The sequence below is a fragment of the Notolepis coatsorum genome (genome assembly GCF_963971535.1).
Source record: "Notolepis coatsorum genome assembly, chromosome: 12".
NCBI classification, from domain to species: domain Eukaryota; kingdom Metazoa; phylum Chordata; class Actinopteri; order Aulopiformes; family Paralepididae; genus Notolepis; species Notolepis coatsorum.
Genome location: NC_140176.1, coordinates 9,287,445 through 9,303,053, shown reverse-complemented (window position 1 = coordinate 9,303,053; position 15,609 = coordinate 9,287,445). Strand labels below are relative to the sequence as shown.

At 43.7% G+C, this 15,609-nt stretch overlaps 1 protein-coding gene across 3 annotated transcripts; it reads right to left on the bottom strand.

Annotated features, from left to right (window-relative positions):
- Window positions 1–150: 150 nt before the first annotated feature.
- LOC311238197 (fat storage-inducing transmembrane protein 1-like) lies at window positions 151–9,520 on the bottom strand. 3 transcript variants are annotated; one of them, XR_014620329.1, is made up of 3 exons: window positions 8,865–9,520; window positions 2,526–4,726; window positions 151–2,463 (listed from the first exon to the last, which is right to left on the bottom strand). XR_014620329.1 is itself a non-coding variant. In XM_084326216.1 (2 exons), exons 1-2 carry the CDS (start codon window positions 9,179–9,181, stop codon window positions 4,057–4,059), a joined length of 987 nt encoding a protein of 328 aa, XP_084182342.1. In that variant the 5' UTR covers window positions 9,182–9,520; the 3' UTR covers window positions 152–4,056. The 3 variants fall into 3 exon arrangements, 1 of the variants encoding a protein (XP_084182342.1); XR_014620330.1 differs by having other exon boundaries at window positions 151–2,791; window positions 2,858–4,726; XM_084326216.1 differs by having other exon boundaries at window positions 152–4,726.
- Window positions 9,521–15,609: the final 6,089 nt, after the last annotated feature.

The following is a 15,609-nucleotide window of genomic DNA, read 5'->3' as shown; positions in this document are numbered from 1 at the left end:
ATTACCCTGACTACCCCCTCTCCCACGCTGCTATGACCCCTGACCCTGCCTGTACCCCCCCCCCCCATGCTGCTATGACACCTGTATTTTCCCAAGGGGATCAATAAAGGAATATCTTATCTAATCTTACTTCAGAATAGGACTTTCATCAAAGTGGTACTGTATTGTACCCAATCTGCAATCTGTTAATAAAATGTTCAATCAATCAAACTGGACAATCTTGTGATGGAAAAATGCCTTTCTTTCCCCAGCTTCCGTGTGTGCGCCATCCAGTGTTTTTTGCCACAGAGTTCTTAGTTACCATGGCAACAACTCTCCGGGTGATTTGATTCCCAGCCTTTTGGCAGAGGGCATGATTAATTAAAAAACTTTAAGATGCAGTAAATTATAATTTGACTCAACATAAAATGACATCACATTTAATTATTTGGTTGTACATCACATGGTTGAATAAATCGACAATTTAGTATTTTTTTAGCCCAGGGTGCAATATTTTAGGGAATCGTGCACTTTACGATAAAACCATGAAATTTGGCACACTGTTAGAATATGCCCTAAGAAAGGCTTCTAGGTGGCGCAGCGGACAAGGCACTCCTCACCAACGCAAGAGACACTGGTATCGAATCCAGCTGTCAGCGTTGCTTCCGGCTTGGCCGGCCGTCATACTGGCTCGATTGGCATAGTCAGCAGGAGGGAAGCCGGTGGGTGGGTGTGGGTCGTTGTGGACAGCGACTCCTACAGTTAGGTCGGGGCACCTGCACAGCGAGGGAAGGATCTAAGAGAGGTAGTGTGACCTTCCACACGTTACACTCTCAGAGAGGGTCCACGCTGCCAGGTGAAAAGAAGCAGTGGGCTGGGTGGTACACATGTGTCAGAGGAAGCATGTGATAGTCTCCGCCCTCCCAGACCGACGGTAGGGGGTAGAGTGCGCAACGACCAGGAAGGGGATTGGGAATTGGCATAACGACTAACATTGGGAGGGGAGAAAAACGGAAAAAAGGAGGAAAAAGATAATAATAAAAAAAAGCATATGCCCTAAGAAAGATTTTTTGCTATAGGGCCATTGCAGATTTGTCCCCATGTAACCATAGCAACCATTTTCCAAAATTGCCACCACCTGCTGTTATTATTACATTGTTACTCAGCTGAAAAAGTTGTGCCCTTCCTGCTGACTTGTCGTACAGAACTTGTAAGTCGCTTTGGATAAAACTAAAGTGTCGGCTAAATGACTCAATGTAAATGTCTTTTTTACCAGTAAGTCAGGTTCTAGACCACCTAGGATCTTGATTCTGGTGGCTAATCCTACATTTACAAGGATTAGGAATCCAGTGGTATCATTTAGAACATGCTAGAAACAGGGCGGCTAAGTGGCGCAGTGGGCAAGGCGCTCGCCACTAGTGCAGGAGATGCTGGGTTCGAGCCCAGCTCTCGGCATTGCTACCAGCTTGGCTGGTCGTTCATACTAACACAATTGGCAGCGTTAGGGGTTGGAAAGCTGGTGGGTGGGTCCTGGTCGTTGTAAACAGCGACTCCTACAGTTCGGTCGGGGTGCCTGCTCAGCGAGGAAAGGATCTAAGGGGGGTAGTGTGATCCTTCCACACGTTACACCCTCTCAGTGAGAGTCCGCGCTGCCAGGTGAAAAGAAGCGGTTGATTGGCTACACATGTGTCAGAGGAAGCATGTGCTATAGCCTCCACTCTCCCAGACCGACCGTAGGGGGTAGGTGCGCAGCGACCAGGAAGGGGATTGGGAATTGGCATAACGACTAACATTGGGATGGGAGAAAAACGGAGGGAAAAGATTTAAAAAAAAAAAAAAGACACACTACCTCCCAGTCAGACACATAGTATAGACACACATCCCACAAACACATACTGTAGTCAAGACACAGGGGTAGTAGGGGCAACAGTGGTTCGGGAGGTAGAGCAGTCTGGTTATCTGGAGGTTCCCGGTTTGATTCCTGCTCCTCCTGGGCAGCGTGTTCAGTTCAGTTCAGTTCAGTTCAGAGTTTTTATTTGCCACATGGAATAATACAATCATAGTTTCTTCATTAAAAAATCATAAATAGCCATTCCATGGACAAAAGGAGCAGGAAGAAGAATAAATCTTATAATTACCTGCCCCTTATTCCTAAACTAACATGTATTTTCTTAATGGTCGGCGTATAACCTTATTTACACAAATAATCATTTATACCATTATAAAAGAAACACAATCCACAGTTAAACAAGAAAAATTTAAATAATAATAATAATGATAAAGAATAAAGAAGAAAATATCGTGAAGTGTCCTTGAGCAATACACTTAACCCCTACACTGCTCCCGATGAGCAGGTTTCCACCTTGCATTGTCACCTCCGCCCGTCGGTGTGTGAATGTGTGAGTGAATGGGTAAAATGTGAGGAACAAATTGTAAAGCGCTTTGGATAAAAGCACTATGTAAATGCAGCCATTTACCATATACCTGCCAGTCAATACACATAGTATAGATACACATCCCACAAACACATAGTCAAGACACACTACCTGCCAGTCATTACACATAGTATAGATACACATCCCACAAACACATACTGTAGTCAAGACACACTACCTGCAGTTAGTACACATAGTATAGATACACATCCCACAAACACATACTGTAGTCAAGAAGACACACTACCTGCAGTTAGTACACATAGTATAGATACACATCCCACAAACACATACAGTAGTCAAGACACTACCTGCAGTTAGTACACATAGTATAGATACACATCCCACAAACACATACAGTAGTCAAGACACACTACCTGCAGTTAGTACACATAGTATAGATACACATCCCACAAACACATACAGTAGTCAAGACACACTACCTGCAGTTAGTACACATAGATACATAGTATAGATATACATCCCACAACGTTCCCTGCCTCTGTACTGCCGTACTAGTTCCACTCCAGTGATATAACACATTGCATTTAATTGGAAATCTATAATACAACTACTAATAAAATAAACATTTCTGTAAAGGTATGCACTGTACTCTGGCATGTCACCGTTTGAAAACATACTGGCAATATTAAATAATGGTAGTTGATGGTTTCAGTATTATTCAGTTCCCTCAATGTAGTTAGGTAGTTGCTAGCAGGTTGTAGATTAAGGCACCACTGGATTCCTCATCCTTGTAAATGTAGGATTAGTCTAGAACCCGAGTTATTGGTCAAATAACAGCAGGTGGCTGCGGTTTGGGGAAATGGTTGCCATGGTTACCGGGGGACATCTACGATGGCCCTATAGCCAAGAGTCTTTCTTCGGGCATATTCTAACAGTGTGCAAAATGTCATGCTTTTGTTGTGAAGTGCACAATTATTCACATATCTGCTGGACTAATACTGTTGTAGCCCCTACGGTCCTGATCGGACCATTAATGTACCATTTAACCCTTCCAATAAAAACATGAAAATCAGAAAACTTGAATTCATGAGGTTTTCACACAAGAGTGATATCGACCCATGAGCCTAATAAACACCAACGTACAGATCAGTGAGCCAGTTTAGCCACCAGAGAGTTAGAAGTACCGCAGGTCACAGCTCTGTGTGACCCTTCTCTTCAGCCATCACCGATCTGACGTGTGTGTCGATGCAGGCCTTTCACGGGATGTTTAGAATGCCCACTTTTTCCTCCCATGTTGAAAGAAACAATGCTTGCTACGTGTTAATATACGAGAAATATATCAACAGAAGTTGTCTAATTTAGCGTTTACCATTGCCAATGGTCACAGGCAGAAGAAAGAACCACACAGACATCCCGTGCTAGGCCTCTGCTGTCTGAAGAGCACCTCTTTGCACCCTAAACTGGATTTGAAAGGCATACTGTCATATTTCAAACCAGCCACGTCTGTACTCTTGTAACGTGAGTACAACCCTTGCTTTTTCTCATCATCTGTGGTTATGAAAAACCCTCTTTCCACATTTTCTGTGATGTCCCAAGCTGGCTTTGAAAGTCATAATGCTGAATCTCAAACCATTTTAGCCATTAGAGAAGTCTGTATCACTGCAGGGGTATGTGCCCCCTATTGTTTCTCAAAGCTTGTGTCGGTGAAAAGCTTGTCTCCAGGCAAACCAGGCCGGCCCCAGTTGGGTTTGAGGCGGTACCATCCCTGGTAGAGTCCTCTCCAGCCCAGGTAGCCCACAGCGCCCCCTATCTGCTGGGAGGGGAACTGCGGAAAGTGGGCAAGCCGACAGAGCAGAAGGAATGACCACATAGCCAGCAGGAAAGCACAGAGGAGGAAGACGAGACGTAGGGGGCTTCCCGGGGCCTTCCGCAGGGGCCGCCCTTGGGCCAGATAAGGCCCAAAAACAGACAACTCCTCGACTAGTAAGAGACAGCATAAGCAGAGGATGAGGATGTCCTGGGAGACCTCGTAGCCACGCCACATCATGCCTGCTCTGAGGCACGAGGCCTTGGTCTGGCCCTCGTGGAGGAGCAGCAGGGACTGTCCCGCAGCGGCGGACCCCGGGATGGAGGCCCCGTCCTGGGCCACGGGTTCATAGCAGGTCCCGGCGGCATTCTCCAGCGCGACCAGCAGACGTCGACAGCCCCACAGCAGGAGCCCCGCGGCCCCCAGCCGAGAGAGGTGGCGGAGGGAGAGACGGAGGGAGCGACGGGCGGAGAAGGAGAGGAGGAGGACAAAGGAGCCCGCGAAGATGCAGGTCCAACCCCAGGCCGACACGAGGAACTTTCTGGGAGGGAGTTTTAGAACAGTGAATGTTACGTGGATAATATGATAAAACAATACAGGACTTGGTTGAACAGTTAATTAAGTATTTAACTGGTCCCTGAATTATTACACAACAGGCTGCAGACCCCTATCTGATGAGATCCTGTCTCACGGACCCCTATCTGATAAGATTCAGATTCAGAGTTTTATTTGCCACATGGAATCAATACAATCAGAGTTTCTTCATACACAATCATAAATATCATACCATGGACAAAAGGAGCAGCAAGAAAAATAAATCTTATAGTTACCTGCCCCTTATTCCTAAACTAAACAAGTATTTACTTGATGGTCGGCGTACAACCTAATTTACACATAATAATAATTTATACCATATACAAGAAACAAACAATCCACAGTTTAAACAAGACATTTTTTATAATAATAATAATAATAATAATAATAATAATAATAATAATAATAATAATAATAATAATAATAATAATAATAATAATAATAATAATAATAATAATAATAATAATAATAATAATAATAATAATAATAATAACAATAATAATAATAATTAATAATAAAAGAAATAAAAAAAGAAAATATCTCACTATTCAGATCACATTTGACTTTCATACTGACTAATTTTTTTTTTTTTATAATTATTTTTGAATTGACAAACACTATTACATCCCTTAAGCTCGCTATGGAGAGAATTCCACAACTTTACACCAATAACTGAAGGACACATCTGTTTAAGTGTGGTACGTGCAAACTGATGTTTAAAATTGTGTTTTTTGTATTTTTTAGATCCTGTCTCACGGACCCCTATCTGATAAGATCTTGTCTCACGGACCCCTATCTGATAAGATCCTGTCTCACGGACCCCTATCTGATAAGATCCTGTCTCACGGACCCCTATCTGATAAGATCTTGTCTCACGGACCCATATCTGATAAGATTTTTGTTGTTAGATAAGATGATTAAGTCCAGAATTCTATAGCTGAGATACCAGTGTAGAAAATCAAATCTATGATTGGAATAGTCATTCAAATACTCTCATTGTCCGAACTTCTACATTAATAACATAGTGAAATAAAACCTTTCTGGTGACCCCCTTAAACCCTCTCAAGGGCCCCTGGGTGTCCGTGGAATGCAGTTTGAGAACCACTGGGCTTACACCCACCACTTTATCTGCTAAGTAATAATACCTGCCACCACTGGGCTTACACCCACCACTTTATGTGCTAAGTAATAATACCTGTCACCACTGGGCTTACACCCACCACTTTATCTGCTAAGTAATAATACCTGTCACCACTGGGCTTATACCCACCACTTTATCTGCTAAGTAATAATACCTGCCATCACTGGGCTTACACCCACCACTTTATCTGCTAAGTAATAATACCTGTCAGCTAAATCCATATAATTTCCTCAATAACAACCACACCAGTGAGCTATAAGCGTGAGAATGAATTATTGATCGAGGTGCGAGTACAGCCCTCAGCCCCTATTGATATGTCATGATTACTCCAAGCTGATACGTTGGGATGATGGACTGCAGTGCAGCGGTGGCTTCAGCGGCTGATCAAAGAGCATTCAGTCACAGTCACCAATCATTTCAAATGTCTATATTAAGCCTAGCAAGTAAACCATTTGGTTAAAAGGGAGAAAACGATTTCTGCAGCTGACCCTGATTCACCTGCTGCATTTTAAACAGCGATGGTGACTGGAAATAATATGACTTTTTGAGATGAACCTCAAACTCAAACACAAAGGTACTGTGTTAATATATATTTTTAGGGCATTTCTGCTTTATTGTGGACAGGCCAGTCAGAGAGAGGAAATCAGGTGAAGAGATGGGGGAGGACATGCAACACGTGGGTACAATGGAAGCGGACAGTGCCGGTTAGCCTTCGGGAGAGGTGTTAGTTGGACAATGCCTAGGCTAACCGGCCATGTCCGCTTCCATTCATTGTGCTAAGCTAGGCTAACGTGCAGCCAGATAGCTTTCTACTGAACGCACAGAGAGGGAACTGGTATCTATCTTCTTGTCTCTCTCTGGAGAAGACGGTAAGCTAATTTCCCTAAATGTTGGCGTGTTCCTTTAATAGAAATTTCAGCAGACCTCCATCTAAGTGCATCTATGTATAATAATAATAATACTAATAATGGCTTGAATTTATATAGCGCCTTTCACATACCCACGGCGCTTTACAATAAAAAGGGGGAGGGGTGACCACTGCTGTCATCCACCATCAACACCACTCCGCCCAGGTGTCAGGCTCCTTACTTCCTATCATACTTGTGAATTGTAAACACACTACTGCTGTGCATATTTCAAGAAAGCAGACAATTCTGAGTCAAAGGAACGCATTTGTTTGTGGTATTTGATGCGTCTTTACTAAGGCTGTCAAGGTTAACGCGGTATTAACGCGTTATCGCCCGATTCTATTAACGCCACTATTTTTTTTAACTCACGATTAACTTTTAAGAAAAAAAGAAAAAAATTCACTTTTTCTTTTTTTCTTTTTTTACTAGACTTCACTCAGGTGTATTATTGATGCTCTCATTGATACTATGTTTGTTTCTGAAGTGTGTGTGTGTGTGTGTGTGTGTGTGTGTGTGTGTGTGTGTGTGTGTGTGTGTGTGTGTGTGTGTGTGTGTGTGTGTGTGTGTGTGTGTGTGTGTGTGAGATAAAGAGAGAGAGGGGGGTGAGAGAGATGAGGAAGGGGCAAGAGAGAAAGAGAGCTGAGAGAGTGTGTGTGTGAGAGAGAGGGGGTGTGTGATTACTCAGCCCTTGTGTGGGTGAATGTAACAAGTTCCTAACGTTTTATTTCCCCTATTATTTCATGCACACTTTATTCATTGTTTTAAATTATTATTTTCTTTTAAGTTATTTTGTGCATCACTCTGTTTTGAATTTGATGCAAATTTGCAATGCATGAGGGTCATCCTTTTGTGTTAAATGGCTGCATAAAGCAAGCATTTGTTGACTCGCATGTTGATAAGAGTATTAAAACTTGGAACTTGAAAAAGATCTGTTTAAGGTAGATACAAAAAAGAAGAAAAAAGAATGCGATTAATATGCGATTAATCGCGAGTTAACGATGGACACTCATGCGATTAATCGAGTTAAATATTTTAATCGATTGACAGCACTCGTCTTTACAGATGTATTACCTTTGAAAGATAAAAGCAGATCTGGCACATTTGTGGGTTAAAGTTTAAGTGTATCTTTGGCTTGCATGGAATGTTTGGGGAGTGGTCACCTGTGGTTTTTCCACATTCCGTCCTCAAGTGAGAAATAGTTCCATTACTGGTTATTTAAAAAAAAAATGGCAACATTAGCTCCATGAAAACCAAGTACCTTTGAAACAAAATAACATTGTATAGTTTGTTTATATATTTCAGAACTATGATACGACTTGGTCACCAAAATGAATGGAAGTGAATGAGGAGCCGGAGCCTGACACCTGGGAGGAAGAGGGTGGCGTTGACAGCGGACAACGGGGACAGCGGTGGTCGTCACTGACTGACTTGTTGTAGATTACCTTAGATAAGAGGTAAGACTGCTGAATGTTGACATGTTCTTACTAAAGTGAAATATCCCTTTGAGCCCCAACATACTGAGTCGTTATAGAGCATATTAGAATGTGTGCCGTAGTGTTTATATTTTATAACCATTCAATAGTAGCTGGTCCACCGTGACGACAAGGAACTACCCAAATATCCCCCTAAAACAAACCAGTTTTGTAGTGTTCTATCACAATTCACTATCCATGTAAGAATAGTTCTTAGTATGCCTGCAGTCAGGGGTGTAGCTCCAGATTCTGGGCCCCATGAAAGAATGTATTTGTAGGCCCCTAGTGAATGCGAGCGCGCGTAAGGGTGCGAGCGAAAAAAAATTTGGCAATTTTTGTATTGATGAAAACGCATAATATGGTTTTTACCTATACCTTTTACCTATTTTTTTTTGGGCCCCCCCCCCCCAGTGCTGGGCCCTTGGAATCATCCTAAGCTACCCCCCCCCCAGCTACGCCCCTGCCTGCAGTAGAATCAGAAACTAAGAGCAAAACAGGCATGGATGTCTTACCAAAAACTAAGGGCAAAACAGGCATGGATGTCTTACCAAGAGTATTTCTCACCTGTATAGGTAGTGGTGCTTGTTAGCGAAGATGCTGTACTTGGACACCCCGAGGCTCAGCAGGGGTCCGAACAGAACCACCCCGGACAGTACCAGGTGGAAATGGTCCCTGACCAGGCCGCTCCCCAGCACCCGAGCCAGCAGGTCGGTGACGAACACCAGAACACACGTTAACGTTCTGACGACCGGCCGCAGCAGCCCAGCGACTCCCTTCTGTATCCTCTCCAAGTTGCTGTCCGGTAACTTGTGGAATTTCTCCAAGTTGATATCTGGCGTCGTCATCAGCCCACTTGGTGTGATTCTATTCTTTACATCCATGTTGTTGTTTTTAGTCTTTATCTCGTCTCTTATTAGGTCTTCAATGTGTACTTTCCTTTTTCTCTCCCTAATCCCTGGGTTGTTTTTTGTAGTTTCACGTAGTCAGTCTCATCATAACGTATGCGTATCTCTTCTTTCAACTATAGCTTTTTCGTAAGCAGTCTCGCCTAAAAGGTTTCCCCTCGTTACTTTAGTTCCTCCAGGTTTCTTCTTCTTCTTCTTCTTCTTCTTCCGTCTGTCTTGCTGGTCCAACCCGCGGTGTCCCTCTCATAGTCTGGTCATGTCCGCTCTTGCTGCTCTGTGCCGTGAGGGACGTGAAGGCTCTCTGGACCTATCAGAGGCCCTTTTGTACTATCTCTGACCGGCCTGCCCTGGAACACATGGTTTACTAATACTGCCCCTTTACAACCCCTGACACACACCCTGACACACGCATACCTACACAGACACACACACACACACACACACACCCTGACACACGCATACCTACACAGACACACACACACACACACACACACACACACCCTGACACACGCATACCTACACAGACACACACACACACACACACACACACACACACCCTGACACACGCATACCTACACAGACACACACACACACACACACACACACACACACACACACGCACACACACACACCCTGACACACGCATACCTACACAGACACACACACACACACACACACACACACACACACACAAAGGCACACACCCATGCATGCATATCCACACACACACACACACACACTTCAAAGACCCCGCCCCTTTATAGTCCAGTTGGTAGCTTGTCTCTGAGACACAACCCATGCACACACGTCTCTAAACACCCCGCCCCCTCCAGGCTCCAGTTGGGAGGCGTGGACACAGTACTGACTGTGATCTGTATATGTAATGCAGGATTCCAAAAACAATGTCATTCAACACCAGTATAATCTGAGCGACAGTCGAATCAGCGTCTGGGAGAGAAACCACAGTCTATTTACAGTGTGCTAAAAAGACTCTTATTTTGTAACATTCCTCAGCCCCCGGGCCCATGAGACGTGTCATACGTAGAACTATGAAACGTGGAAAAACATTCTCTTGAAATGGGTTGTTTTGGGTCCTTATTTGGCAACAGCTGTGTCTTTTCTGTTTGCTTCTCCCTCTGGTCTCGCTCCGTTCTTAGCGTCAGCTGTTGTTGGAGCCAAAACTAATTTAAGTCATTAACCCACTTACTGGGCTCCATTTGGCGCACTGCTTACAACAGCTGCCTCGCTCACAGACCTTCCTGTCTCACGCTGAAGTCTCAATACTTAGTCAGGGTTTCAGCCGTGTTTTAGGAACTAATACTCTCTGGGACGTTTCCTGGGAATTATTGATCGTGTTGTGTCGGTCCCACCCTGATATAGTTTTGCGGCTTAAGAAGGGGATCAGCTCCTGATGAATTGAAAATGTAAACAAGACAAAAGTCTTTCTCTGGTCTGCATCCTCTTAGCAGTTGTTTTGTATTGAGCCGTACTGTATTGTACCCATTCTGAAATCTGTTAATAAAGTTTTCAATCAATCAATCAATTTGTGGAAGTAATTACTAGAGGTCCCTGATATAGTTTTGCGGCTTAAGAAGGGGATCAATTTGTGGAAGTTATTAGTACTGTATGGATTCAGGGTGTTACGCTTCTCTCTGAAAATAATTATTCGAAAAATGGCTTTAAACATTTTATAATTTCCTGTAACTTTTTAAAGAAGGAACTGTAAACTGTTTTCAAGGACTATACAAGATACAAGATACAAGATTCATTTATTGCCACACAACCAGGTTGGTGGTATTCGTGATCGGTACAGAGTGTATTAAGCTCTACAGTACATGGAACATAGATACATTTACCCCCCCCCCCCCCCCTTCCCACAGTGGATACATAATACAGCACAACATGACACAATAAATACATAAATACAGCACAGCGGGCGGCTAAGTGGCGCAGTGGGGAAGGCGCTCGCCACTAACGCAGGAGATGCTGGGTTCGAGCCCAGCTCTCTGCGTTGCTTCCGGCTTGGCTGGTCGTTCATACTAACACAATTGGCAGTATTAGGGGTTGGGAAAGCTGGTGGGTGGGGATCGGACGTTGTGGACAGTGACTCCTACAGGTCGGTTGGTGAGCCTGCGCAGCAGAATCAGGAAGCGACAGGGGCGGCGTGAGCCTCCCACGCGTTACTCCTCGCCACTGAGAGATCACGCTGTGCAGGTGAAAAGATGCAACGGCTGCCTCCTCGTGTACCGGAGGGGACACGTGATGCAAGGCTTCGTCCACATTGCAGCCGACCAGTGGGAGGCATGGTCTAGCAATGTTCGAGACAGGGGAGGGTAGAATTGGATAATACAAAATTGGGATGGGAGAAAAATAGAAAATGGGGAGAAAAAGTAGATAAAAAAAAAGAATACAGCACGACACAGCACAACATAACACACGGAAGAGTCTAGTCCATCAGGTCAGGTGCTTGGTTAGTGTAAGGGGGGGAGGGGGAGAGGGGGGCCAAGGGGGTGCAGGGTCCGAATGGCGGTTGGGAAGAAGCTGTCCTTGAAGCAGGTGGTTTTTGAGAGGATGGACTTGAAGCGCCTACCTGAGGGCAGGGGTGTGCTGGGTGTGAGGGGTCCTTTGCAATTTTCCTGGCGCGGGTGGTTGTGCGGGAGGTGAAGATGGAGTCCAGGGAGGGAAGGTCACACCCTATGATTTTGGAGGCCTTGTTTATAATGCGCTGAAGTTTTTGAATGGAGTGTTTTTGCAACAGAACCGTACCAGACTATGATTGATGAGGTGAGTATGCTTTGTATGATGGCGGTATAGAATTGGACCAGCAGGTGGCGTTTGACCCATGGATGCTGCTATGACCCCTGACCCTGCCCGTACCCCCCCTCCCCCACGCTGTTATGACCCCTGACCCTGCCTGTACCCCCCCCCCCTCCCCCATGGTGCTATGACCCCTGAATTTTGCCAACGGGATCAATAAAAGAATATCTTATCTAATCTTACTTCAGAATAGGACTGTCATCAAAGTGGTTAACTCTGCTGCCATCTTGATAATGAGACCAGAGCCCTATCTCTTTGAATGAGCCCTATCTCTTTGAATGAGCCCTATCTCTTTGAATGGGGAGTCATCTGTATCTTTTTCTTTACATATTTCAAGTCCCTACCCACCTTCAAAACCGCTCTCCATCAAGGAACCCGGATCATCAACAAATCAATCTTAACTATATTCACAGGACATACTTGACTCCTATAAGACTGTGCCGAATGGGGCTTAAACAAGACTCCAAATGCTCCCAATGTACAAATGGGGACGAAGGGACATTTATGCACATGTATTGGGACTGCTCACCAGTTAAGGCATTCTGGAAAGATGTGACCCAACAAATATCAAAACTCGTATCTTGGAATATACCTGTACACCCCTCGGTATTACTATTGAATGATGTTTTTGAGTTTGCAGTGAATCCACAGCTAAAGAGATTGGTTTTATCGGGTATCACAGTAGCTAAAAAGCTGATCGCATCACGCTGGTTTCAACCGGAAAAAATTTGCCGTAAAGTTTGGTTTCTTACATATCTCGATGTAATTTACCATGAAATATCTACAGCAAGAATTCTGGGTCTCAATGAATCCAAAATGTCAATGTGGTTAGAAGTGGTGGAGAGAATAAAAGCTAGCTTATAATGGTAGTGTCTGGTTAGGTGCGAGGGATAGTGGAGGTACTTCTCAAGGTGGGGTCCGGGAAGGGGGGGTTCGAGCTGGAGCATATGTGTGTAGGTTTTTTAGATAACAGGTATTAGGGGTATATCTTATATAAGACAACTAACTAAAATGTGATCTCATTGGATGTGCCCTGACAATTAATGCTTGTATATCTTATTGTGTGTTGTCATGTTTGTTTATATGTTTGTTTAAAAAATAATAAAAAAATAAAATACAAAAAAACGCTCTAAAAAAGCACCTACTGGAGGCCACAATTCGAAACTGGCCCCGGTAAATGTCCAAACCCCCCCCAATGTACAGTTTCCTCCCCCTCAAATGTATATATTCTTTTAGAAACTGTCTGTAAATAAACAGTACTGTATATTCGTATCTTTTTTTTTTATCCACTTTTTCTCCTTATTTTTTCAATTTTTCTCCCATCCCAATTTCGCCTCGCCAATTCTCCCTTCAATTCTCCCCTCCCCTGTCTCGATCGTTGCTAGACTATGCCTCCCACTGGTCGGCTGCAATGTGGACGAAGCCTTGCATCACGTGTCCCCTCCGGTACACGAGGAGGCAGCCGTCACATCTTTTCACCTGTACAGCGTGATCTCTCAGTGGCGAGGAGTAACGCGTGGGAGGACCCTGATGTAAACGAGACGAAATTCTTTCTCTGGTCTGCATCCCCTTAACAATTGTGTGTATTGAGCCGTACTGTATTGTACCCATTCTGCAATCTGTTAATATAATTTTTAATCAATCAATCAAACGGGTAAATTACTGACAACACAGGTTAATCTGGACAATCTTGTGATTTAAAAATGCCTTTCTTTCCCCAGCTTCCGTGTGTGCGCCATCCAGTGTTTTTTGCCATAGAGTTCTTAGTTACCATGGCAACAACTCCCCGGGTGATTTGATTCCCAGCCTTTTGGCAGAGATCATGATTCATTTAAAACTCCAAGATGCAGTAAATTATAATTGTACTCAACATGAAATTACATCACATTTAATTATTTGGTTGTACATCACATGGTTGAATAAATCGACAATTTAGTATTTTAGGGAACCGTGCACTTTATGATAAAATCATGAAATTTGGCACACTGTTAGAATATGCCCTAAGAAATATTTTTACCTATAGGGCCATTGCAGATTTGTCCCCTGGTAACCATAGCAACCATTTAAAAAAAAATTGCCACCACCTGCTGTTATTATTACATTGTTACTCAGCTGAAAAAGTTGTGCCCTTCCTGCTGACTTGTCGTACAGAACTTGTAAGTCGCTTTGGATGAAAGTGTCAGCTAAATTACTAAATGTAAATGTCTTTTTTACCAGTAAATCAGGTTCTAGACCACCTAGGATCTTGATTCTGGTGGCTAATCCTACATTTACAAGGATTAGGAATCCAGTGGTATCATTTAGAAATGTTAGAACATGCTAGAAACTACCTAACTACATACATCTGGCATTCACCACACAGTAAAAAAATTAAATATTAGCATCATTGTAGGTAATTAGTATGCATAATGTGTTACATATTTTACCTTAGACACACATCCCACAAACACATAGTCAAGACACACTACCTCCCAGTCAGACACATAGTATAGACACACATCCCACAAACACATAGTCAAACACAGGGGTAGTAGGGGCAACAGTGTTTCGGTAGATAGAGCAGTCGTCTGGTTATCCGGAGGTTCCCGGTTTGATTCCTGCCCCTCCCGGGCAGTGTTTACAATCAATTTCAAGTTTTCAATCAATCCATCAACAGACATCCCTTTTCGCAATTATGCCACATCAATGTGGAACGCGCTACCCAAAGCTGTAAAGGAATGTGAATCACTACCCACTTTCAAAAACACTCTCAAAGAACACCTACGGGAGACTGCAATTCGAAACTGGCCCCTACAAATGTCCTAACCCAGTTGTACAGTAAAGACCAAGTATGGCTTTGTCAGTATTCCAATGTACAGTGTCCCCCCCCCCCTACCCAACCCCCCCCCCCCCCCCCCCCCCCCACCTCCAATGTACAGCCCCACCCAACCCCACCCCACCTACCCAACCTCCTCCAATGTACAGTTTCTATGTCAAATGTATATACACTCTTTTTCTGGATTTTTTTGTATCACAAACAGTACTGTATTTGCAAATCTGGTATGTCATAAATGTATAGATGTAGCAGTACTGTCTATCTGTATGTCGTGTGTGTCATGTGATGAATTGAAAATGGGGGACCCTGATGTAAACAAGACGAAAGTCTTTCTCTGGTCTGCATCCCCTTAACAATTGTATGTATTGAGCTGTACTGTACCCATTCTGCAATCTGTTAATAAACTTTTCAATCAATCAATCAATCAATCAATCAATCAATGCTAGGCCTCTACTGTCTGAAGAGCACCTCTTTGTATCCTAAGTTGGATTTGAAAGGCATATTGTCATATTTCAAACCAGCCACGTCACTCTGTACTCTTGTAATGTGAGTACAACCCTTGCTTTTTCTCATCATCTGTGCTTATGAAAAACCCTCTTTCCACATTTTCCTGGCTTTGAAAGTCATAATGCTGAATCTCAAACCATTTTAGCCATTAGAGAAGTCTGTATCACTGCAGGGTATGTGCCCCCTATTGTTTCTCAAAGCTTGTGTCGGTGAAAAGATTGTCTCCAGGCAAACCAGGCCGCCTCTATCCCTTCTACAACGGCGC